This window comes from Pristiophorus japonicus, chromosome 1, assembly GCF_044704955.1.
Source record: "Pristiophorus japonicus isolate sPriJap1 chromosome 1, sPriJap1.hap1, whole genome shotgun sequence".
NCBI classification, from domain to species: domain Eukaryota; kingdom Metazoa; phylum Chordata; class Chondrichthyes; family Pristiophoridae; genus Pristiophorus; species Pristiophorus japonicus.
In genome coordinates, this window is record NC_091977.1 from 8860655 (window position 1) to 8886866 (window position 26212).

Genomic DNA, 26212 nt, shown 5'->3' on the forward strand with positions numbered 1-26212 from the left:
CAAAAACCAGATAAAAACCCAGGCCAATTGGGAAAAGAAATCTGGGAAAATTCCTCTCCGACCCATCCAGGCGATCGAAACTAGTCCAGGAGATCATTCGATTCCCTGCAGTACTTACCATCGTATCTGCACCAACTAACAAGAGGTTATCCAGTCAAATCCCACTTACCAGCTCTAGGTCCATAACCCTGCAGGTTATTGCACTTCAAGTACCCAACCAAGCACCTTTTAAATGTGGTAAATGTGCATCCACCACCCTTATAGGCAGTGAGTTCCAGATCCCCACAACTCTCTTCATGAAGAAACTTCCCCTCAAATCCCCTCTAAACCTTCCACCAATTACCTTAAACCTATGCCCCCTCGTAATTGACCCATCCACCAAGGGAAACAGGCCCTTGCTATCCACTATGTCCAGGCCCCTCAAAATTTTATACACCTCAATGAGGTCTCCGCTCAGCCTCCTCTGTTCCAAGGAGAACAAACCCAGCCTATCCAATCTGTCCTCATAGCTAAGATTCTCCATTCCAGGCAACATCCTCGTAAATCTCCTCTGCACCCTCTCAAGTGCAATCACGTCCTTCCTATAATACGGCGACCAGAACTGTACCCAGTATTCCAGCTGTGGCCTAACCAGAGTATTATACAATGTAAGCATAACCTCCCTGCTTTTATATTCTATGCCTAAGTCAATAAAGGCAAGCATTCCATATGCCTTCTTAACCACCCTATTCACCTGGCCTGCTACACTCAGGGATCTGTGGACAAGCACTCCAAGGTCCCTTTGTTCATCTACACTTCTAAGTGGCCTACCGTTTAACATGTATACCCTTTCCTTACTAGCCCTCCCCAAGTGCATTACCTCACATGTCTCCGAATTACATTCCATTTGCCACTACTCTGCCCACCTGACCAGAAGATTGATCTCCTCCTGTAGCCCATGACTTTCCTCTTCATTATCAACCACACAGCCAATTTTAGTGTCATCTGCAAACTTCTTAATCATACCCACTATATTCAAATCTAGATCATTGATGTATACCACAAAAAGCAAGGGACCCAGTACTGAGCCCTGTACAACCCCACTGGAAACATCCTTCCAGTCACAAAAACACCCTTTGCTTCCTACCTCTAAGCCAATTTCAGATCCAACTTGCCACTTTGCCCTGGATCCCATGGGCTTTAACCTTCGTGACCATTTTCTTCCAGATCAGACGTTAACCAAGGCCCTGGCTGTCTGTTGAGTTGAATGTAAAAGAACCCATGGCACATTTGGAAGAAGAGCATGGGGCGTTCTCTCCCAGAGTCTTGGCCAACATTCCTCCCCTTAACAAGCACCATCAGAACAAATCAGCTGTCACTCATCTCAGTTGCGATTGTGGAGCTTTGCAATATGCTGCTGGCTGATGCATTGGCCTGTACAACAATAGGGTTCGCGCTTCAAAGCCCTTGGGAAATACTTAGAGATATCCTAAGGGTATGACCAAGGGGTTATATAATTTAAAGTTAACTTTTTGTTCCCTCTGTAATTTCAATTCCTTATGCAGTGTAATGTAGGTTAAACAAAAAGGAGGCGTAGATGCAAATTACATGCTGCTTATTGCATTGACGATCGTTCTGTGATTCCTCAGCACTCGTGGGATCGTACAGCTTCCTATGTTGCATGATCAGCCATGATCATATTGAATGGTGGTGCAGGCTCGAAGGGCCAAATGGCCTACTCCTGCACCTATTTTCTATGTCTCTATATTTCCATCCTGCCTCCTCCGTCACACACTGCCACAATCTTGCTTTCTCCAGTGGGACTTTTATAAATTAATTCTCGGGATGTGGGCTTCACTGGCAAGGCCGGAATTTATTGCCCATTTCTAGTTACCCTGAGAAGGTGGTGGTGGGCCATCTATGGTAACCACCAGCGATTTAATACAACTGACAGTGTATTCAAATAACAGTGTGTCGATATTTGATGTCTCCAAGATAAGAGGAGACTAACTGATGTCCTGTTACTGACTGCTCCATTTCTGATCGAGGCGGAGGAGCAGTGAGAGATCGGGGCCCAGGAGCATCATGATCGGGGCCCAAGAGAGGTGAGAAAGCAAGGTGGAGGAGCGGTGAGAGATCAGGGCGGAGGAGCGGTGAGGGCCCAGGGGCAGCATGGGCCAGCCCACACTGCAATCTGTGGATCGTAGGAGCAGGTGTGCGCACTAGGTCCATGCAGCAGAGCTTGGTCTCCAGTCGTCTTGGTTAACCCTTGCCATTGGATCAAGACCTTGCTCTGTCAAGTCCGTGTGGTGGCTGGTGTGCAACGGTCACCACACGTTAAAAAAATCCACGCACAGGCATCTTCCACCCTTCAGTATGTAGTTCGGGACCTAGAATGTCAGGTCCCTCATTGAAACACCCTTTCTGGTGTGGAAGCAGGTCATCCTCGACACGAGGGACTGCCTAATACTATACTATATTAATACAACTGAATGGCTCACTAGACTCCATCAGAGAATAGTTAAGAGTCAACCACATTGGTATGGAAGTGGAGTCACACATAGACCTAGACCGGGTAAGGACGGCAGGTTTCCTTAGTGACGCAGTTGAGTTTTTAACGACAATCTGACAGCTTCATGCTCACTTTTACTGATAGCGGCTTTGTATTTGCCAGTGATCAGACTTTGGATAGAACACTCTTTGACTGAACAGCCTGTGTAGACCTGGCAACGAAGGGCATTTTTTGGAAGCACTTTTGTGTCTAATGATTGGAGAATATTTGCTTCTGATGGTTTCAAAGAATTTTCTTCTGCAGAACTCGAGTCCTGGTCACATGCCCTGTCACATCCCTATTCCATCTCTGCCTGGAAAAGATGGTCATCTGTTCTCATCTGTCTGACCTTTCTCACTCCTGAACGTGCTCGTGCCCTAACTCGCTCCAAGTCCCGTTCGCCCATCAGCCCCCTGTGCTCGCTGACCTACATTGGCTCCCGGTTAAGCAACGCCTCAATTTTTAAATTCTCATTCTTGTTTTCAAATCCCTCCATGGCCCTCACCCCTCTCTAACTCTGTAATCTCCTCCAGCCCCACAACCTCTTGAGATGTCTGCGCTCCTCCAATTCTGGCCTCTTGAGCATCTCTGATTTTAATCGTTCAACCATCGGTGGTCAAGCCTTCTGTTGCCTGGGCCCTAAGCTCTGGAACTCCCTCCCTAAACCTCTCTACCTCTCTTTCCTCCTTTAATACGCTCCTTAAAACCTACCTCTTTGACCAATCTTTTGGTCACCTGCCCTAATTTCTTCTTACGTAACTCAGTGTCAAATGTTATTTTATAGCACTCCTGTGAAGCGCCTTGGGACGTTTTACTAAGTTAAAGGCGCTATATAAATAAAAGTTATTGTTGTAGTTTCCCTAGACAGGCTTTCAGTTCGGGTATAATCAGAGGTACTGCCTCGCCTCCAACCCCCAACCCCACCCTTCACACCATGCTCCAACTCCGGTCCTCAAAACGACCCTGGATCTATTCCAATTAACCCCTTGAATCATTGCTCAGAGAATTTGTTACACAATTTATTTCCAGATCCTTTTTATTCTCTGTCCAAAAAGGTCGCTCAAGGAGCTGAAGGAGCAAGAGAAGAAACGGGAGAAGGAGGAGAAGAGACGACAAGAGCAGGAGAGAAAAGAGCAGAAAGAGAAAGAAAAGAGAGAGCAGGAGATGAGGAAGAAGTTCAAGGTAATGAGCATTGCTCCTATTTAGTCCCATCTGACGGGCTCAAAATAATGGATATTAAAAGAAAAGTGATGCGTAGCGAGTGAGCACCTCACAGTTGATGCAGAGAGTTGATTTCTCTCTGCGCGGTGTGTTTAATGGATATAGACCCAGCATCATCATAGGCAGTCCCTCGGAATCGAGGAAGACTTGCTTCCACCTAAAAATGAATCCTTAGGTGACTGAAAGGTTCAATACGGGAATTACAGTCTCTGTCACAGGTGGGACAGACAGTGGTTGAAGGAAAGGGTGGGTGGGACTGGTTTGCCGCACGCTCCTTCCGCTGCCTGCGCTTGTTTTCTGCATGCTCTCGGCGATGAGACTCGAGGTGCTCAGCGCCTCCCGGATGCTCTTCCTCCACTTAGGGCGGTCTTTGGCCAGGGACTCCCAGGTGTCGGTGGGGATGTTGCACTTTATCAGGGAGGCTTTGAGGGTGTCCTTGAAACGTTTCCCCTTCCCACCTGGGGTGCGCTTGCCATGTAGGAGTTTTGAGTAGAGCGCTTGCTTTGGGAGTCTTGTGTCGGGTATGCGAACAATGTGACCTGCCCAACGGAGCTGATCGAGTGTGGTCAGTGCTTCAATGCTGGGGATGTTGGCCTGGTCAAGGATGCTAATGTTGGTGCGTCTGTCCTCCCAGGGGATTTGTAGGACATACAGTGCAGGAGAAGGCCGTTCGACCTGTCATTCCTGTGCCAGCTCTCAAAAAGAGCTCTCCATAAGAACATAAGAAATAGGAACAGGAGTAGGCCATACAGCCCCTCGAGCCTGCTCCACCATTCAATAAGATCATGGACTCAGCACCACTTCCCCTCCCCCTGCTCCCCATAACCTCTTATCTCCTTATCGCTCAAAAATCTGTCTATTTCTGACTTAAATTTATTCAATGTCCCAGCTTCCACAGCTCTCTGAGGCAGCAAATTCCACAGATTTACAACCCTCAGAGAAGAAATTCCTCCTCATCTCTGTTTTAAATGAGATTATGCCCCCTAGTTCTAGTCTCCCCCATCAGTGGAAACATCCTCTCTGCATCCACCTTGTCAAGCCCCCTCATAATCTTATACGTTTTGATAAGAACACCTGAATTCCAATGAGTAGAGGCCCAACCTACTCAACCTTTCCTCATAAGTCAACCCCCTCATCCCCAGAATCAACCTGGTGAGCCTTCTCTGAACTACCTCCAAAGCAAGTATATCCTTTCATAAATATGGAAACCAAAACTGCACGCAGTATTCCAGGTGTGGCCTCACCAATACCTTACATAGATGTAGTAAGACATCCCTGCTTTTATACTCCATCCCCTTTGCAATAAAGGCCAAGATTCCATTGGCCTTCCTGATCACTTGCTGTACCTGCATACTATCCTTTTGTGTTTCATGCACATGTATCCCCAGGTCCCGCTGTACTGCAACACTTTGCAATCTTTCTCCCTTTAAATAATAACTTGCTCTTTGATTTTTTTCTGCCAAAGTACATGACCTCACACTTTCTAATATTATATTCCATCTGCCAAATTTTTGCCCACTCACTTAGCCTGTCTATGTCCTTTTGCATATTTTTTTTTCCTCCTCACACATTGCTTTTCCTCCCATCTTTGTATCGTCAGCGAACTTGGCTACTTTACACTCAGTCCCTTCTTCCAAGTCGTTAATATAGATTGTAAATAGTTGGGGTCCCAGCACTGATCCCTGCGGCATCCCACTAGTTACTGGTTGCCAACCAGAAAATGAACCATTTATCCTGACTCTCTATTTTCTGTTAGTTAGCCAATCCTCTATCCATGCTAATATATTACCCCCAACCCCGTGAACTTTTATCTTGTGCAGTAACCTTTTATGTGGCACCTTGTCAAATGCCTTCTGGAATCCAAATACACCACATCCACTGGTTCCCCTTTATCCATCCTGTTTGTTACATCCTCAAAGAATTCCAGCAAATTTGTCAAACATGACTTCCCCTTCATTAATCCATGCTGACTCTGCCTGACCGAATTATACTTTTCCAACTATCCTGCTACTGCTTCTTTAATAATGGACTCCAACATTTTCCCAACCACAGATGTTAGGCTAACTGGTCTATAGTTTCCTGCTTTTTGTCTGCCTCCTTTTTTAAATAGGGGCGTTACATTTGCTGTTTTCCAATCTGCTGGGACCTCCCCAGAATCCAGGGAATTTTGGTAAATTACAACCAATGCATCCACTATCCCTGCCACTACTTCTCTTAAGACCCTAGGATGCAAGCCATCAGGTCCAGGGGATTTATCCGCCTTTAGTCCCATTATCTTACTGAGTACCACCTCCTTAGTGATTGTGATTGTGTTAAGTTCCTCCCCCGCTATAGCCCCTTGACTATCCACTGCTGGGATATTGTTAGTTTTCTCTACCGTAAAGACTGATACAAAATATTTGTTCAGAGTTTCTGCCATCTCCATGTTCCCCATTACTAATTCCCCAGTCTCGTCCTCTAAGGGACCAACATTTTCTTTAGCCATCCTTTTCCTTTTTATATACCTATAGAAACTCTTGCTATCTGTTTTTATATTTTGCGCTAGTTTACTTTCATAGTCTATCTTCCTTTTCTTAATCATTTTTTTAGTTGTTCTTTGCTGGCTTTTAAAAGCTTCCCAATCTTCTGTCCTCCCCTAGTTTTAGTCTCACTCCCCTGCTCTTCCCCATAGCCCTGCACAATTTTCCTTTGAGTATTTATTCAATTCCCTTTTGAAAGTTACTATTGAATCTGCTTCCACTTCCTTTTCAGGCAGCGCGTTCCAGATCATAACAACACGATGTATAAAAATTAATTCTTCTTATCTCTCCTGTGGTTCTTTCGCCAATTATCTTATATTCGTATGGCTGGTGCACAGTGGACACTGACCTTCCCCTGTAGTGTGCTGCAGACTCCTTCCACTTTGCCTGCCTGCCTGTCCTGAAAATCACGCTGAATGCTTGCAGAGGCTCAGCTCCAGTCTGCAGCCAGCATCCGCCAAAGCTCACCCCTGTGGGTGAATTTCTCTGCAGTGGCTGCAGAGATCTCTAGAACAGAGGAGGGTAAGGGGAGATTTTGTAGAAGAGGGTAAGGGGAGATTTGGTAAGGGGAGATTCACAATCATCAATGGTTTGGATAGAGTAAATAAAAATAAGTAAAAGAAAGACTTGAATTTCTGCAGTGCCTTTCATGACCACCGGACGTCACAAAGCGCTTTACCGCCAATGAAGTACTTTTGAAATGCAGTCACTGTTGTAATGTAGGAAATGTAATGTAATAAAGAGAAACTGTTTCCTGTGACAGAAGGGTCGGTAACCAGAGGCGACATGAGTAAATACTGTTTTACGCAGCGAGCTGTGATCTGGAACGCGCTGCCTGAAAGGACAGTGGGAGCAGATTCAATAGTAACTTTCGAAATAGAATCGGATAAATACCTGAAGGAGAAAAGTTGACAAGGCTATGGGGAATGAGCGGAGGGGAGTGGGACTAACTGGATAGCTCTATCAAAGAGCCAGCACAGGTACAATGGGCTGAACGGCCTCCTTTTGCGCTGTATGAATCTATGGTTCTTGAAGCCGGGCTGAGGCAGGCTAAAGTCATTTCACGTGGGACTGTTACAGACAGCAGAGAGGGGAGACTTGCAGTCTGGACTGGATTTGAACCGTCAGCCCCAGAGTTGTTGACCCATTCCATTACCCAGCCTCCCCCTCGGATTCAGTAGCTTAGCTCCTCAGCTTGGTCATCGGTTTTGAGCTCGACTGGGAACATTCCGTGAGCGTGTTCCTCCTGCCAATCATGTCAGCCAGTATCAGATTATCAATGTGTTGTACCCAGCATAGACTGGGAACAATACAATACTTTGCCTAACCATCAGGTGAACCTTCACAAAGCATTATCATTTGCATTGCTTTGATTAAAAGCAGATTATAGTCCATGCACTGCAAATACAGGAAGGGCCAATGTACTTCCTTATTCTCAAATTTGATGCTGTAAGACTGACAGTAAGAGTTCCTTCGAGTGGCACAATTGGTTAACCAGCTCAGCTCTGCAAGTCAGCAGTTGCTGTTATAAATGTATTTGTGGTGTGGTCACAGGCAGTGAGTTTTAGAGATGTGGCTGCCAACGTTGCCAACATTGTTGCCCCGAGTCTCGGGCCTGTGGTCCCCAGGGCTCTGCCAGAGTCACTCCCTGGAGTGTTAAACGTCGGAATTGCTGGATGAACAAAGACAAGGCCCATCTAGTGCGCCTTCTACCATCCCGGTAGTCACATGATGCAACAATGGAGTTATTGACCAATCACAGCGATCGATCTCTATCGGTTAGTCCACAACAGACCCAGACACGGGGTGAGGAAAACCCCCAGTGGGGGAGAACTCTGGGTACCAGAGGGCCAAAGTCAGCTGTTCCTCCCGAGCTCGTTACACTCCTCACATGTCGTGTCTCAAATTACACCGATACTGCATCCCAAAATGTTATTTTCTGAAAGAAATCTATCTAACTTGTATTTGAATGAATCAACACAATCTGCTCCCACTGTCTCCCGAGGGAGCCTGTTCCATAGATTGGCCACTCGCTCACTGAAATACTGGCCCAGAAATCCCGGCCTCCCCAGGTCCGTACGGAGTGTGTACGGACCCAGGAAGGCATCGCGAAAGCCGGTTTTCAGTGCACAACGTGCATGCGCCGAAAACCGGCTTTTCCGATCTGTCAAGTTTCTGGCTTGTCAGATCTCGCGCATCTCGGAAGATAGGACAGTTGCACGGGCAAGATTGTGCTATTTACGCATATCTTGCCCAGCAAATGTCCTCAAAACTCTTGCGCCTGATAAAAGCAGGCGAATACCTACTGTTATAGGTATAAGAGTTTTAAAACACTCAAAAACATTGTAAAATAAAAAAATTTAAAACCCTCCCCACGGTAAGTTTATTTTGAACCATAATTTTAAAAAAAATGTAAATTGTAAAAATATATATTTTTTTAAATACATAAATAATTTTAATTTAAATTAATAAAAATATGTTGTGCATTTTTTTTCTATCTTTTATTATTGTATATTAGTGTTTGGGGGCTGTTTCTCATTCATAATAATGGGAACTCCAACTTACAGAGTTCCCATTATTATGAATGAGAACATATTGCACCTGATTGGCTGCCCAGAGTCATGTGACTCCAGCTCCAGGCCTGTGCACGTCCTGACGTGCACGTGCTCCGTTGCGCAAGAAGGGGAGGCCTCGACTCCGGGATCTCTGGCGAGCATTCGACCAAAAGGTAAGTGCGCATCTTCTGTCCTATTTTTAGTCGAATGCCCGCAGGAAGAAGAAAGCGGGATTTCTGGGCCATTGTTTCCACAGAGTAGTTTTGAATTTGGCCCACTTCAAGCGCAGGCCGTGTTCTCTAGGTCCACTGTTCTGGACATGGTGAGGCAGCTTCTCACAGTCAACATTAGAATCCTACACACAGTAATCGTATCCCCTCGCAACCTTCTCTCTTCCAGTGAGAATATGCCCAATGATAATTGAAGAATATCATTTACACGGTTACCTCATCATTCAACATTGGGCCTCTGCAGGCAGCTCATCCACTCTGTTAGGGGAGGGGAGGGGCGTCTATCTGGTTTTACAGTGGACAGTTTGGACCTTTGGGTGGGATGTTTTTAGGAAACCAATCCCAACCATTTCCTTAACCCCTCAACCGGTTTGAACTTGCCGGAAGGGTAGGAGCCGGGCCTAAGCTCCAAAGGGCGGATGACTAAAAGAAAGTCTTCCATCTTCTGTTTAGTTCTTGGGACCAATCGAGGTGATCCAGAACGTGAAGGTCGCAATGGATTTCAGAGGTGGAAGGTACGATCTGTCCTGCAAGCAAGGCGAGTGCCTCGAGGTCATCCGCATCACGGACAATCCCGAGGGCAAGTGGCTGGCCAGGACGCTGGACGGTTCTTGTAAGTACGGTGCTGCTGACACAGGATAAAAACACGCTTTTATACATCGCCGTTGAATAAATTTAAGACAGAGATAGACAGTTTCTTAACCGATAAGGGAATAAAGGGTTATAGGGAGCGGGCAGGGAAGTGGAGCTGAGTCTATGATCGGATCAGCCATGATCGTATTAAATGGCGGAGCAGGCTCGAGGGGCCGTATGGCCTACTCCTGCTCCTATTTCTTATGTTCTTAGCGTAGTAAAATGTCCCAGGGCTCTTCGCAGGAGCGTAAATCAGACAGAAATGTGGCACCGAGTCACAGAAGGAGAAATGAGGGCAGGTGACGGTAATGTATTTGCTTCATGGGTTCTTTGCTTAAGAATTCATAGCAACACCTTGCTATTAGGAACTAGTTGGTTTATTAGCGAAAGGTTTAACAATAACACTACACATTACCAGTTCATCCACCAGGCTCACATCGTGGATCCCCTGAACCGAGAGTCTTGTGAACATCACGTGACTGGCTAAGCCACTCCCAACTCAACAGCTGTACAGGCCTGTGAGCATACGCACCGATGCATACATTATAGTGACCAAAAGCTCAGTCAAAGAGGTAGGGTTTTAAGGTGCGTCTTAAAAGGAGGAAAGAGAGGCGGAGAGGCTTAAGGAGTGAGTCCCAGAGCTTGGGGCCCAGGCAGCTGAAGGCCCGGTTGCCAATGGTGGAGCAAGAGGGCAGAATTGGAGGAGCGCAGAGTTCTCGGGGGACTGTCGGGCTGGAGGAGGTTACAGAGATAGGGAGGGGCGAGGTCATGGAGGGATTTGAACACGAGGATGAGAATTTTTAAATCGAGGCATTGCCGGACCGGGAGCCAATGTAGGTCAGCGAGCACAGGTGTTAATGGGTGAACGGGACTTGGTGCGAGTTAGGACACGGGCAGCCAAGTTTTGGATGAGCTCAAGTTTTCTGGGTGCAAGATGGGAGGCTGGCAAGAAGCACAGATGAAAACCTGAGGCAGAAATGTTTAAACCAATCAATGAATCCGGCTATTTATGCTTTTCTGAAACAATTACTAAAATTCGGAGTGCACAAATTTAAGTGGGACCAGGTATGGAACCGAGAGCTTCAGTTGTGCTGAGTGAGGGCCTGTCAGTGGTGCTGCTGAAAACCACCATTCCAGTGGATCACCAGTGCTCCCAACTGTCAGCTACAGGTACTACAGATGTTTCTCAAATCAATTAGACAGAACTTGTATTTCTATAGCGTCTTTCACGACCTCAGCATCTCCCGTAGCGCTTTACAGTCAATGAACACCAGCCCCCTCTGTTGTGTATGCAATAACTGTTAGACTGAGTACTGTTTAACTCCAAGAGGTATAACCTTGGCTCTGCTTTATTAAGGCCCAAAGTGACTAATATACAAAATGGCTGGCCTTTTATACTTGGGCTGCACACATGGGAATTCAGCCCAATGGCCTCCAACCGTGACCAATATGTCGAGGAACCAACTAGGGGGGAGGCCATCTTAGACTGGGTGTTATGTAATGAGAAAGGATTAATTAGCAATCTCGTTGTGCGAGGCCCCTTGGGGAAGAGTGACCATAATATGGTGGAATTCTGCATTAGGATGGAGAATGAAACAGTTAATTCAGAGACCATGGTCCAGAACTTAAAGAAGGCTAACTTTGAAGGTATGAGGCGTGAATTGGCTGAGATGGATTGGTGAATGATACTTAAGGGGTTGACTGTGGATGGGCAATGGCAGACATTTAGAGACCGCATGGATGAACTACAACAATTGTACATTCCTGTCTGGCATAGAAATAAAAAAGGGAAGGTGGCTCAACCGTGACTATCAAGGGAAATCAGGAATAGTATTAAAGCCAAGGAAGTGGCATACAAATTGGCCAGAAATAGCAGCGAACCTGGGGACTGGGAGAAATTTAGAACTCAGCAGAGGAGGACAAAGGGTTTGATTAGGGCAGGGAAAATGGAGTATGAGAAGAAGCTTGCAGGGAACATTAAGACGGATTGCAAAAGTTTCTATAGATATGTAAAGAGAAAAAGGTTAGTAAAGACAAATGTAGGTCCCCTGCAGTCAGAATCAGGGGAAGTCATAACGGAGAACAAAGAAATGGCGGACCAATTGAACAAGTACTTTGGTTCGGTATTCACGAAGGAGGACACGAACAACCTTCCGGTTATAAAAGGGGTCGGGGGGTCTAGTAAGGAGGAGGAACTGAGGGAAATCCTTATTAGCCGGGAAATTGATGGGATTGAAGGCCGATAAATCCCCAGGGCCTGATGGACTGCATCCCAGAGTACTTAAGGAGGTGGCCTTGGAAATAGTGGATGCGTTGACAGTCATTTTCCAACATTCCATTGACTCTGGATCAGTTCCTATGGAGTGGAGGGTAGCCAATGTAACCCCACTTTTTAAAAAAGGAGGGAGAGAGAAAACAGGAAATTATAGATCGGTCAGCCTGACATCGGTAGTGGGTAAAATGATGGAATCAATTATTAAGGATGTCATAGCAGTGCATTTGGAAAGAGGTGACATGATAGGTCCAAGTCAGCATGGATTTGTGAAAGGGAAATCATGCTTGACAAATCTTCTGGAATTTTTTGAGGATGTTTCCAGTAGAGTGGATAAGGGAGAACCAGTTGATGTGGTATATTTGGACTTTCAGAAGGCGTTCGACAAGGTCCCACACAAGAGATTGATGTGCAAAGTTAGAGCACATGGGATTGGGGGTAGTGTACTGACATGGATTGAGAACTGGTTGTCAGACAGGAAGCAAAGAGTAGGAGTAAATGGGTACTTTTCAGAATGGCAGGCAGTGACTAGTGGGGTACCGCAAGGTTCTGTGCTGGGGCCCCAGCTGTTTACACTGTACATTAATGATTTAGATGAGGGGATTAAATGTAGTATCTCCAAATTTGCGGATGACACTAAGTTGGGTGGCAGTGTGAGCTGCGAGGAGGATGCTGTGAGGCTGCAGAGCGACTTGGAAAGGTTAGGTGAATGGGCAAATGCATGGCAGATGAAGTATAATGTGGATAAATGTGAGGTTATCCACTTTGGTGGTAAAAACAGAGAGACAGACTATTATCTGAATGGTGACAGATTAGGAAAAGGGGAGGTGCAAAGAGACCTGGGTGTCATGGTACATCAGTCATTGAAGGTTGGCATGCAGGTGCAGCAGGCGGTTAAGAAAGCAAATGGCATGTTGGCCTTCATAGCAAGGGGATTTGAGTACAGGGGCAGGGAGGTGTTGCTACAGTTGTACAGGGCATTGGTGAGGCCACACCTGGAGTATTGTGTACAGTTTTGGTCTCCTAACCTGAGGAAGGACATTCTTGCTATTGAGGGAGTGCAGCGAAGGTTCACCAGACTGATTCCCGGGATGGCGGGACTGACCTATCAAGAAAGACTGGATCAACTGGGCTTGTATTCACTGGAGTTCAGAAGAATGAGAGGGGACCTCATAGAAACATATAAAATTCTGACGGGGTTAGACAGGTTAGATGCAGGAAGAATGTTCCCAATGTTGGGGAAGTCCAGAACCAGGGGTCACAGTCTAAGGATAAGGGGTAAGCCATTTAGGACCGAGATGCGGAGGAACTTCTTCACCCAGAGAGTGGTGAACCTGTGGAATTCTCTACCACAGAAAGTTGTTGAGGCCAATTCACTAAATATATTCAAAAAGGAGTTAGATGAGGTCCTTACTGCTAGGGGGATCAAGGGGTATGGCGAGAAAGCAGGAATGGGGTACTGAAGTTGAATGTTCAGCCATGAACTCATTGAATGGCGGTGCAGGCTAGAAGGGCCGAATGGCCTACTCCTGCACCTATTTTCTATGTTTCTATGTGACGCCATCTAGTGGCTAGTGATCCCAAAAGTGCATACATGACAGTCTCCAAGTCATCCTGACTTGGAAATATATCGTCGCTGGGTCAGAATCCTGGAACTCCCTCCCTACCATCATCATCATAGGCGGTCCCTCGAAACGAGGATGACTTGCTTCCACACCAAAAGAGATGAGTTCACTGAGATTCCAGTCCTGAACTCTGGGGGTGGAAGATGCCTGTGCGTGGATTTTTTTAACATGTGGCGACTATTGCACATCAGCCACCACACGGGCTGGACAGAGCTAGGCCTTGGTCCAGTGGCAAAGGTAAACCAGGATGACTGGAGACATGCTCTGCTGCACGGACCTAGTGCGCACACATGTCACAGTGTGGGCTGGCCCAGGCTGCCCCTGGGCCCTCGGCTCTTCTGGGCCCGTACCCTCATTCACCGCACCTCCGCCGCAATCTCTCGCCGCTGATCTCTCACCGCTCTTCCACCACGATCTCTCGCCGCTCCTCCATACCCTCATTCACCGCACCTCCGCCACAATCTCTCGCCACTGATCTCTCACCGCTCTTCCACCACGATCTCTCGCCGCTGATCTCTCACCGCTCTTCCACCACGATCTCTCGCCGCTCCTCCGCCACAATCACTCGCCACTCCTCCGCACCAAACATTCACCGCTCCTCCGCCACGATCTCTCGCCACTCCTCCGCCACGATCTCTCGCCGCTCCCCCACCATGATCATTCGCCGCAGCTCTGCCACGATCTCTCGCCTCCCTAACAGCACTGTGGGAGCACCTTCACCACACGGACTGCAGTAGTTCAAGAAGGCGGCTCACCACCACCTTCTTGAGGGCGATTAGGGACGGGCAATAAATGCCGGCCTTGGCGGCGATACCCACATCCCGCGAACAAATAAAAGAAATGAAGTATTTTTAAAGTGTAGTCACTGTTGTAATGTAGGAAACGTGGCAGCCAATTTGCGCACAGCAAGCTCCCACAAACAGCAGTGAGAGCATTACCAGATAATCTGTTCGTGATGTTGGTTGAGGAATAAATATCATCCGGAACATCGGGGAGAACCCCCTGCTCATCTTTGAAATAGTGCCGTGACATCTTTCATGGCCACCTGAGAGCTTCAACGTCTCATCCGAAAGACGGTACCTCCAACAGTGCGGCAATCCCTCAGCACTGCACAGGAGGGGACTTAAACCCACGGTCTTCCAACTCAGAGGCAAGAGTGTTACCCACTGAGCCATGGATGGCAGACATAGAAACATAGAAAATAGGAGCAGTAGTAGGCCATTTGGCCCTTCGAGTCTGCACCGCCATTCAATATGATCATGGCTGATCCTCTATCTCAACACCATAATTCCTGCTTTTTCCCCATACCCCTTGATGTCCTTTGTGTCTCGAAATCTATCTATCCCCCTCTTAAATATATCAGTGACTTGGCCTCCACAGCCTTCTGTGGTAGAGAATTCCACAGGTTCACCACCCTCTGAGTGAAAACATTTCTCCTCATCTCGATCCTAAATTCCCTACCCCGTATCCTGAGACTGTGACCCCTTGTTCTAGACTTCCCGGCCAGGGGAAACATCCTCCCCGCATCCAGTCTATCCAACCAAGACAGAAAGAAAACACAGTAGCTATTTTGCCTGGTTGGTGATGCCTCTTTTAAGGTGGCGAAGGTTGAATGAGGGAGGGTTCTGATATAGAAGAGGTATCAAAGGCTAGTGGAAATCTAGAACTCTCTCTCCCAAAAGGTTGTGAATGCTGGGGGCCAATTGAAAATTTCAGAACTGAGATGGGCGGATTTTTTGGTGAGTTAGGGCATCAAGGGATATGGAGCAAAAGTAGGTAAATGGAGGTACAGAACAGGCATAATATGAATTGAATGGCGAACAGGCTCAAGGGGCTGAATGGCCTCTTCCTATCACCCAAGGTATAAGGAAAGCACGGTGAGCCCATTGCTGAGAGCATTTCCTCAAGTGATTCTGTGAGACAGTTGTTACTCCAAGTAAGGAAATAGCCGACTGATTAAACCGGACCCTTTTGGAAGTGACAAAGTCCGGAGCTATAAACAATGAAAAATCTGCCTTGCAAAGTGGAACCACTGGAACTTGAGCTGCATTCCTGATCATTCAGCTTCTTGTGTCATTTTGTCTCAGTTGTTATCACTCTTGCCTCTAGATCAGATGGTCATGGATTTGATGCCCGCTTGAACTTGAGTGCATGGACCTAGGCTGATACTCCAGGGCAGTACTGAGACAGTGCTACGCCACCAGAGGTACCATCCTTGGGATGTCAGCCATGGCTCAGTGGGCAGCACTCTCGCCTCTGAGTCAGAAGCAAGAAGCAGAGTGGGTTTGAGTCCCACTCCAGAGACTTGAGCACATAATCCAGGCAGACTCTCCCAGTGTAGGACTGAGGGAATGCTGCAAAGTGCAAAGTGCTGCAGTACAGAGAGACCTGGGGGTTCTTGTGCATGAAACACGAAAAGTTAGTCTGCAGGCGCAGCAAGTGATCAGGAAGGCCAATGGAATGTTGGCCTTTATTGCAAATGGGATAGAGTATAAAAGCAGGGAAGTCCTGCTACAACTGTACAGGGTATTGATGAGGCCAGACCTGGAGTACTGCATGCAGTTTTGGTCTCCGTATTTAAGGAAGGATATACTTGCATTGGAGGCTGTTCAGAGAAAGTTCATCAGGTTGATTCCGGGGATGAGGGGCTTGACTTATGAGGATAGGTTGAGAAGGTTGGGCCTATACTCATTGGAGTTCAGAAGAATGAGAGATGATCTTATTGAAACTTATACGATAACGAGGGAGCTCGATAAGGTGGATGCAGAGAAGATATTTCCACTGATAGGGGAAACTAAAACTAGGGGACATAGTCTTAGAATAAGGGCCCGCCCATTTAAAACAGAGATGAGGAGAAATTTCTTCTCTCAGCAGGTTGTAAATCTATGGAATTCTCTGCACCAGAGAGCTGTGGAAGCTGGGTCATTGAATATATTTAAGGAGGAGATAAAAATATTTTTGAGCGATTAGGGAGTAAAGGGTTATGGGGAGCAGGCAGGGAAGTGGAGCTGAGTCTACGATCAGATCAGCCATGACCGTATTGAATGGCAGAGCAGGCTCGAGGGGCCAAATGGCCCACTCCTGCTCCTATTTCTTCATCATCATCATCATAGGCAGTCCCTCGGAATCGAGGAAGACTTGCTTCCACTCTTAAAATGAGTTCTTAGGTGGCTGAACAGTTCAATATGAAAACCACAGTCCCTGTCACAGGTGGGACAGATAGTCATTGAGGGTAAGAGAGGGTGGGACAGGTTTGCCGCACGCTCTTTCCGCTGCCTGCGCTTGATTTCTGCATGCTCTCGGCGATGAGACTCGAGATGCTCAGTGCCCTTGCAGATGCACTTCCTCCACTTAGGGCAGTCTTTGGCCAGGGACTCCCAGGTGTCAGTGGGGATGCTGCACTTTAGTCCTTGTAATGTTTCCTCTGCCCACCTTTGGCTCGTGCCGTGAAGGAGTTCCGAGTAGTGCGTTTGCTTTGGGAGTCTCGTGTCAGGTCGGTGCTTCAATGCTGGGGATTTTGGCCTGGTCGAGGACGCTAACGTTGTGCGTCTGTCCTCCCAGGAGATTTGTAGGATCTTGCGGAGACATCGTTGGTGGTATTTCTCCAGCGAATTGAGGTGTCTGCTGTACATGGTCCATGTCGCTGAGCCATACAGGAGGGCGGGTATTACTACAGCCCTGTAGACCATGAGCTTGGTGGCAGATTTGAGGGCCTGGTCTTCGAATACTCTTTTCCTCAGGTGGCCGAAGGCTGCTCTTAATGTCGGAGGTGCCATCTTTCGGATGAGACATTAAACCGAGGACCCATCTGCCCTCTTAGGTGGGCGTAGAAGATCCTGTGGCACTGTTTGAAGAAGAACTGGGGAGTTATGCCCGGTGGCCTGGGCCAATATTTATCCCTCAACCAACGTTGCTAAAAGAGATTATCCCGTCATGATCACATTGCTGTTTGTGGGAGCTTGCTGTGCGTAAATTGCCTGCCACCTAGGCAGGTCCCTGGATTGTGCTCAGTCCCTGGGACCCATCATCACTGGGGAATGGAAGCCCTGCAGCGTTGTCCTGAGTACCATGGTGCTGCAAAGCACCGGCTCTCTGCGTCCTGCCATCCTTCTGTTGAGCAACCGTTTGTCCTTCTACTCTTTTGCAGATGGTTACGTCAAGGTGACGTGCGTGGATGTCGACTATGACGATATAAAGAAGAAAGCGGCCGTCAGACCCAAAGAATCCGCGAAGCAACCGGCCCAGGATCAGGAACTCTACGATGATGTGGCGCCGAATGACGACATAAGCATGTAAGGAAAGCAAGAAACCCTCCCCGCGCGGAGTTAGACTTTCAGCATGCGTGCCTTTCAGTCCGTGTGCTTTACCTCCTGCTCCTCCCTGCCCGCAAGGAAAGTAATCAGAGAATGATCTTTGAATGGCCTCCTCTGGTCCTCGATCAATTCCCCACTGTCTTCCCCGCTCAGAGTTAAAATTGCAGCCGGGCCCCAATGGTGTCATGGTGCCCTGATCTGCCTGTTTGCAAAAGGACCCCTCCAGCTTCAGACAAGTGCCTTACCGCTTGCTCAGAAGAGCAGGTTAAAATCAGGATCGAGCGGGAAATTGGCAGGCCAATGGCTCAGGGCAATAAAACGGCCCGCACACCTGTTTTCCACCAAAGAATGGGGTTAAAAATCGCCCCCATGCTTCCATTCCCCGCATTCTCTGAATGCATCATCATAGGCAGTCCCTCGGAATCGAGGAAGACTTAGAGGAGTGGAAGGTGCCTGTGCGTGAGTTCTTTTAACGTGGGGTGGCCGTTGTACACCAGCTACCACACGGGCTTAGCAGAGTGAGGTCTTGGTCCAGTGGCAAGGGGGGTCCAAGATGACTGGAGACCAGGCTCCACTGTAGGGGCCTAGTTGCCTACAACAAGATGTTGGCCGCAGGCTCGGCGCTGAGTAGCGCCCTTGTTGGTGGGTGGTCCGAGGCTGGGTTGGGGGAAGGCATTGGGAGGGTCAGTGGCCCACTGGGGTTGAGTGGAAGGTCAGGGGGGGTCACAGCCATAGTACTCACCACGTGCTGGAGGAGGAGGAGAAGGTCACCACTCGGGAAGGAGACGTCCAGTCGTCGCTGGGGGAGGAGTGGAGGCCAACCACTATCGTAGGAGGAGGAGGACCCGGTCGCCGTTGAGGAGGTGGTCACCTTCGCGGGCCTTCACCCCTTCAGCAGCAGGCCTTCTCTGAATGAGACCTTGAACCACTGCTGGTTCAATGCTCCATTTGAGGCATGGTCACCAGGAGCTAGATTGAAGAGCCTTCCATTTGCTTCTCCACTGGAGAGTGGTGGATGTGCTGGCGAAGGGGCCATGCATTCCGACACTGAAGCCAGGCTCTGTCGTACATGCCCCTGAACCCACCCAAAAATACCTCATAAAAACATAAGAAATAGGAGCAGGTCGGCCATTTGGCCCCTCGAGTCTGCTCCACCATTTAATAAGATCATGGCTGATCTGATCATGGACTCAGCTCCACTTCCCTGCCCGCTTCCCACAACCCTTTGCTTCCTTATCGCTCAAAAATTTGTCTATCTCCGCCTTAAATATATTCAATGACCCAGCCTCCACAGCTCTCTGGGGCAGAGAATTCCACAGATTTATGACCCTCTAAGAAAAGACATTTCTCCTCATCTCAATTTTAAATGGGCGGCCCATTATTCTGAGACTATGCTCCCTAGTTTTCGTTTCCCCTATCAGTGGAAATATTCTCTCCGAATCCACCTTGTCGAGCCCCCTCATTATCTTATAAGTTTCAATAAGATCACCTCTCATTCTTCTGAACCCCAATGAGTAGAGGCCCAACCTACTCAACCTATCTTCATAAGTCAACCCCCTCATCTCCTGAATTAACCTAGTGAACCTTCTCTGAACAGCCTCCAATGCAAGTGTATCCTTCTTAAATACGGAAACCAAAGCTGTACGCAGTACTCCAGGTGTGGCCTCACCAATACCCTGTACAGTTGTAGCAGGACTTCCCTGCTTTTATACTCTATCCCCCTTGCAATAAAGGCCAACATTCTATTTGCCTTCCTGATCACTTGCTGTACCTGCAGTCTAACATTCATATCACAGGTTAGTTACTTTGGAAGACTGGAACTAAGTCAAACCTCTATGGCAGCACAGCAACAACTTGGATTTATAGAACACCCTTAACGTAGCAAAGCATTCCAGGCGTAAACTAGACATGGGATGGTGAGACACAGGAAGAAGACGAAACTTGCTCAAAGAGGTGGGCTTTAAGGAAGAGAGAGTGGCTGAGGGGTTTAGGGAAGGAATTCTCGAGCGTGGGGCCTCGGCTTTACCAGTCCTGTCGGCCCAGGAAATTCAAAGATCTGCAGTTTCCAAGTGATTAAGCTTCGAGGAAGAGGAAGAATGGGGGAGCACAGGGAGGAAAGGAGGGAGAGAGGATGGGGTAAGGAAAGGTGTCATTGGGGGGGAGGGGGGAACCTGGAATTTATATTTGTAGGTATCTTGCAAATTTGTGTATTGGAGTCTGACAATTGTTGAGTATGGGGTCTTATTATGCGTAAGAGATCTCACTTGTGGGGAGGGTTCCTGCTTTATTTTCAAATGGGAGGTCTCGCATTTATTTACTTCAATGTGGGCTCATGTTTCTGTGCCTGGTGGCTTGCATTTGTAAGTTGTTTTGCCCTTGGTGGTTTCGAATCACCCCCCTTACAACAGTTCTAGACACCGGAATTATAGTAGTGAACAGAAATACTCAGTTATAGCCAGATCTTGCGGTCTCAACCATCACAATGCTTTTATTCAAGTTAAAGCACACACTTGCACCCAGTAAAACACACCCTGGTGGTGTAAAACAAACAAATACAATACAACACACAACACTGGAGAACTAGGGGGTATAATCTTAGAATAAGGGGCCGCCCATTTAAAACTGAGCTGAGGAGAAATTTCTTCTCTTAGAGGGTTGTAAATCTGTGGAATTCGCTGCCTCAGAAAGCTGTGGAAGGCGGGACATTGAATAAATTTAACACAGAGATAGACAGTTTCTTAACCGATAAGAGGAGATTAACGCAATAGTAAGGAAGGACATTAGCTTGGATGATGTGGAATCTATATGGGTAGAGCTGCGGAACACCAAAGGGCAGAAAATGCTAATGGGAGTGTGTACCGACCTCCAAACAGTAGTAGTGAGGTTGGGGATGGCATCAAACAGGAAATTAGGGATGCGTGCAATAAGGGTACAGCAGTTATCATGGGTGACTTTAATCTACATATTGATTGGCATAACCAAACTGGTAGCAATGCGGTGGAGGAGGATTTCCTGGAGTGTATAAGAGATGGGTTTTTTAGACCAATACATCGAGGAATCAACTAGAGAGCTGGCCATCCTAGACTGGGTGTTGTGTAACGAGAGAGGATTAATTAGCAATCTTGTTGTGCGAGACCCCTTGGGGAAGAGTGACCATAATATGGTAGAATTCTTCATTAAGATGGAGAGTGACACAGTTAATTCAGAGACTAGGGTCCTGAACTTAAAGAAAGGTAACTTCGATGGTATGAGATGTGAATTGGCTAGGATAGACTGGCGAATGATACTTAAAGGGTTGACGGTGGATAGACAATGGCAGATATTTGAAGATCATATGGATGAACTTCAATAATTGTACATCCCTGTCTGGCGTAAAAATAAAACGGGGAAGGTGGTTCAACCGTGGCTAACAAGGGAAATTAGGAATAGTGTTAAATCCAAGGAAGAGGCAAATAAATTGGACAGAAAAAGCAGCAACCCTGAGGACTGGGAGAAATTTAGAATTCAGCAGAGGAGGACAAAGGGTTTAATTATCAGGGAGAAAATAGAGTATGAGAGTAAGCTTGCAGGGTACATAAAAACTGACTGCAAAAGCTTCTATAGATATGTGAAGAGAAAAAGATTAGTGAAGACAAATGTAGGTCCCTTGTAGTTAGAATCAGGTGAATTTATAATGGGGAACAAAGAAATGGCAGACCAATTAAACAAATACTTTGGTTGTGTCTTCACTAAGGAAGACACAAATAACCATCTGGAAATGCTAGGGGACGGAGGATCTAGTGAGAAGGAGGAACTGAAGGAAATCCTTATTAGTCAGGAAATTGTGTTCGGGAAATTGATGGGACTGAAGGCCGATAAATCCCCAGGGCCTGATAGTCTGCATCCCAGAGTACTTAAGGAAATGGCCCTCGAAATAGTAGATGCATTGGTGGTAAATTTCCAACATTCTATTGACTCTGGATCAGTTCCTATGGACTAGAGGGTAGCTAATGTAACACCATTTTTTTAAAAAGGAGGGAGCGACAAAACAGGGAATTATAGACCGGTTAGCCTGACATTGGTAGTGGGAAAATGTTGGAATCAATTATTAAAGATGTAATAGCAGCGCATTTGGAAAGCAGTGACAGGATCGGTCCAAGTCAGCATGGATTTATGAAAGGGAAATCATGCTTGACAAATCTTCTGGAATTTTTTGAGGATGTAACTAGCAGAGTGGACAAGGGAGAACCTGTAGATATGGTGTATTTGGGCTTTCAAAAGGCTTTTGACAAGGTCCCTCACAAGAGATTAGTCTGCAAAATTAAAGCACATGGTATTGGAGGTAATGTATTGACGTGGATAGAGAACTGGTTGGCAGTCAGGAAGCAAAGAGTAGGAATAAACGGGTCCTTTTCAGAATGGCAGGCAGTGACCAGTGGGGTACCGCAAAGTTTAGTGCTAGGACCCCAGCTATTTACAATATACATTAATGATTTAGATGAAGGAATTGAATGTAATATCTCCAACTTTGCAGATGACACTAAGCTGGGTGACAGTGTGAGCTGTGAGGAGGATGCTAAGAGGCTGCAGGGTGACTTGGACAGGTTAGGTGAGTGGACAAATGCATGGCAGATGCAGTATAATGTGGATAAATGTGAGGTTATCCACTTTGGTGGCAAAAACAGGAAGGCATAATATTACGTGAATGGTGACAGATTAGGAAAAGGGGAGGTGCAATGAGACCTGGGTGTCATGGTACATCAGTCATTGAAAGTTGGCATGCAGGTACAGCAGGCGGTGAAGAAGGCCTTCATAGCGAGAGGATTTGAGTATAGGAGCAGGGAGGTGTTACTGCAGTTGTACAGGGCCTTGGTGAGGCGACACCTAGAATATTGTGTTCAGTTTTGGTCTCCTAATCTGAGGAAGAACATTCTTGCTATTGCAGGAGTGCAGCGAAGGTTCACCAGACTGATTCCCGGGATGGCAGGACTGACATATGAAGAAAGACTGGATCGACTAGGCTTGTATTCATTGGAATTTAGAAGAATGAGAGGGGATCTCATAGAAACATATAAAATTCTGACGGGGTTGGATAGGTTAGATGCAGGAAGAATGTTCCCGATGTTGGGGAAGTCCAGAACCATGGGTCACAGTCTAAGAATAAGGGGTAAGCCATTTAGGACTGAGATGAGGAGAAACGTCTTCATTCAGAGTTGTGGGCATGTGGAATTCTCTACCACAGAAAGTTGTTGAGGCCAGTTCGTTAGATATATTCAAAAGGGAGTTAGATGTGGCCCTTACGGCTAACGGAATCAAGGGGTATGGAGAGAAAGCAGGAATGGGGTAGTGAAGTTACATGATCAGCCATGATCATATTGAATGGTGGTGCAGGTTCGAAGGGCCGAATGGCCTACTCCTGCACCTATTTTCTATATTTCTATGTTTCTACGGGATTAAGGGGTTATGGGGAGTGGGCAAGGAAGTGGACCTGAGTCCATGATCGGATCAGCCGTGATCGTATTAAATGGCGGAGCAGACTCGAGGGGCCATATGGCCTACTCCTGCTCCTATTTCTTATGTTCTTATATTTCATCACCACTAAAAGGGTAAAACGCTGCGTTTTAAAAATGCTGTCTCAAACTGATGCTTATTTTGGACCTTTCTTCTCCAGGGTAACCGGGGGCAGCAGTGCTGGGGACAGCGGTGAGTATCAGATAAGAAGCCTTTCTCTATTTTGGACGTCACGTTCTACCTCCGCATTTTATGCTTGGAATGCGTTCCCACTTGTCACATCACTCTGAGCGCCCCTCACACCTTGTAAAGCCAAAGTCCTCCTCTCCGTCTCCTACCTCCCAACCAACTTCCTACGCAATGAGCTTGCACCAAATCCATCGTGTCTGTAATAATTGGCAGCGATCACCATTCTGTACTAACTACGGAAAATCCTGGTCAGTGATCTTCACTATTGCACCCACTGCTATAAAAAACAAAAGGGATCCACTCCCACCACCTGCACAAGAGAGATAACCGGGGGACATGTCAATCGCAGCTATTGAATTTCAGATGTCAGGTCACGATTACACAAGAACATAAGAGTAGGAGTAGGCCATAAAGCCCCTCGAGCCTGCTCCGCCATTTAATACAATCACGGCTGATCTGATCATGGACTCAGGTCCACTTCTCTGCCCGCTCCCCATAACCCCTTATCGGTTAAGAAACTGTCTATTTCTGTCAAATTTATTCAATTTCCCAGCTTCCACAGCTCTCTGAGGCAGCAAAATCCACAGATTTACAACCCTCTGATAGAAGAAATTCCTCCTCATCTCAGTTTTAAATGGAAGGGCCCTTATTCTAAGATTATGCCCCCTAGTTCTAGTCTCGCCTATCAGTGGAAACATCCTCTCTGTATCCACCTTGTCAAGCACCCTCATAATCTTATACGTTTCGATAAGATCACCTCTCATTCTTCTGAATTCCAATGAGTGATAGGCCCAACCTACTCAACCTTTCCTCATAAGTCAACCCCCTCATCCCCAGAATCAGCCTAGTGAACCTTCTCTGAACTGCCTCCATAGCAAGTATATCCTTTTGTAAATATTGAAACCAAAACTGCACGCAGTATTCCAGGTGTGGCCTCACCAATACCCTGTGTAGCTGTAGCAAGACATCCCTGCTTTTAAACTCCTTCCCCTTTGCAATAAAGGCCAAGATTCCATTGGCCTTCCTGATCACTTGCTGTACCTGCATACTATCCTTTTGTGTATCATGCACAAGTACCCCCAGGTCCTGCTGTACTGCAGCACTTTGCAATCTTTCTCCATTTAAATAATAACTTGCTCTTTGATTTTTTTCTGCTAAAGTGCATGACCTCACACTTTCCAACATTATACTCCATCTGCCAAATATTTGCCCACTCACTTAGCCTGTCTATGTCCTTTTGCAGATTTTGTGTGTCCTCCTCACACATTGCTTTTCCTCCCATCTTTGTATCGTCAGCAAACTTGGCTACGTTACACTCAGTCCCTTCTTCCAAGTCGTTAATATAGATTGTAAATAGTTGGAGTCCCAACACTGATCTCTGTGGCACTAAACTAGTTACTGTTTGCCAACCCGAGAATGCAGTTTCATTTGTCCCCACTACATTGCTGTAGGGCAAATGCATGGCAGATGAAGTATAATGTGGATAAATGTGAGGTTATCCACTTTGGTGGTAAAAACACAGAGACAGACTATTATCTGAATGGTGACAGATTAGGAAAAGGGGAGGTGCAACGAGACCTGGGTGTCATGGTACATCAGTCATTGAAGGTTGGCATGCAGGTACAGCAGGCGGTTAAGAAAGCAAATGGCATGTTGGCCTTCATAGCGAGGGGATTTGAGTACAGGGGCAGGGAGGTGTTGCTACAGTTGTACAGGGCCTTGGTGAGGCCACACCTGGAGTATTGTGTACAGTTTTGGTCTCCTAACTTGAGGAAGGACATTCTTGCTATTGAGGGAGTGCAACGAAGGTTCACCAGACTGATTCCCGGGATGGTGGGACTGACCTATCAAGAAAGACTGGATCAACTGGGCTTGTATTCACTGGAGTTCAGAAGAATGAGAGGGGACCTCATAGAAACGTTTAAAATTCTGATGGGTTTAGAAGGTTAGATGCAGGAAGAATGTTCCCAATGTTGGGGAAGTCCAGAACCAGGGGTCACAGTCTAAGGATAAGGGGTAAGGCATTTAGGACCGAGATGAGGAGAAACTTCTTCACCCAGAGAGTGGTGAACCTGTGGCATTCTCTACCACAAAAAGTTGTTGAGGCCTATTCACTAAATATATTCAAAAGGGAGTTAGATGAAGTCCTTACTACTAGGGGGATCAAGGGGTATGGCGAGAAAGCAGGAAGGGGGTACTGAAGTTGCATGTTCAGCCATGAACTCATTGAATGGCGGTGCAGGCTAGAAGGGCCGAATGGCCTACTCCTGCACCTATTTTCTATGTTTCTATGTCTATGTTTCTAACTGGCTCAGAACGCAAGAATTATTGGGAATGAGATAAAGAAAGAAAGACTTGTATTTAAATAGCGCCTTTCATGACCTCAGAACCTCCCAAAGCACTTTACAGCCAATGAAGTACTTTTGAAGTGTCTTCACTGTTGTAATGTGGGAAACACGGTAGCCAATTGTGCACAGCAAGCTTGCACAAGCAGCAATGTGATAATGACCAAAATCATGTTTTTTTATGTGATGTTGATTGAGAGATAAATATTGGCCCCAGGACTCTCCTGCACTTCTTCAAAATAGTGGCCATGGGATCTTTTACCTCCACCTGAGAGCGCAGACGGGGCCTC

General features: G+C 46.9%; 1 protein-coding gene across 3 annotated transcripts in view; it reads left to right on the top strand.

Annotated features, from left to right (window-relative positions):
* Positions 1-26212, top strand: part of LOC139262123 (FYN-binding protein 1-like) — a 307778-nt gene that overhangs the window by 225909 nt on the left and 55657 nt on the right. For all 3 annotated transcript variants that reach the window (XM_070877275.1, XM_070877287.1, XM_070877279.1), the window contains exons 7-10: positions 3586-3712; positions 9509-9668; positions 17733-17877; positions 23549-23580. In XM_070877275.1, coding sequence (XP_070733376.1) covers positions 3586-3712; positions 9509-9668; positions 17733-17877; positions 23549-23580 — 464 coding nt within the window. The remainder of the gene's footprint in view (positions 1-3585; positions 3713-9508; positions 9669-17732; positions 17878-23548; positions 23581-26212) is intronic.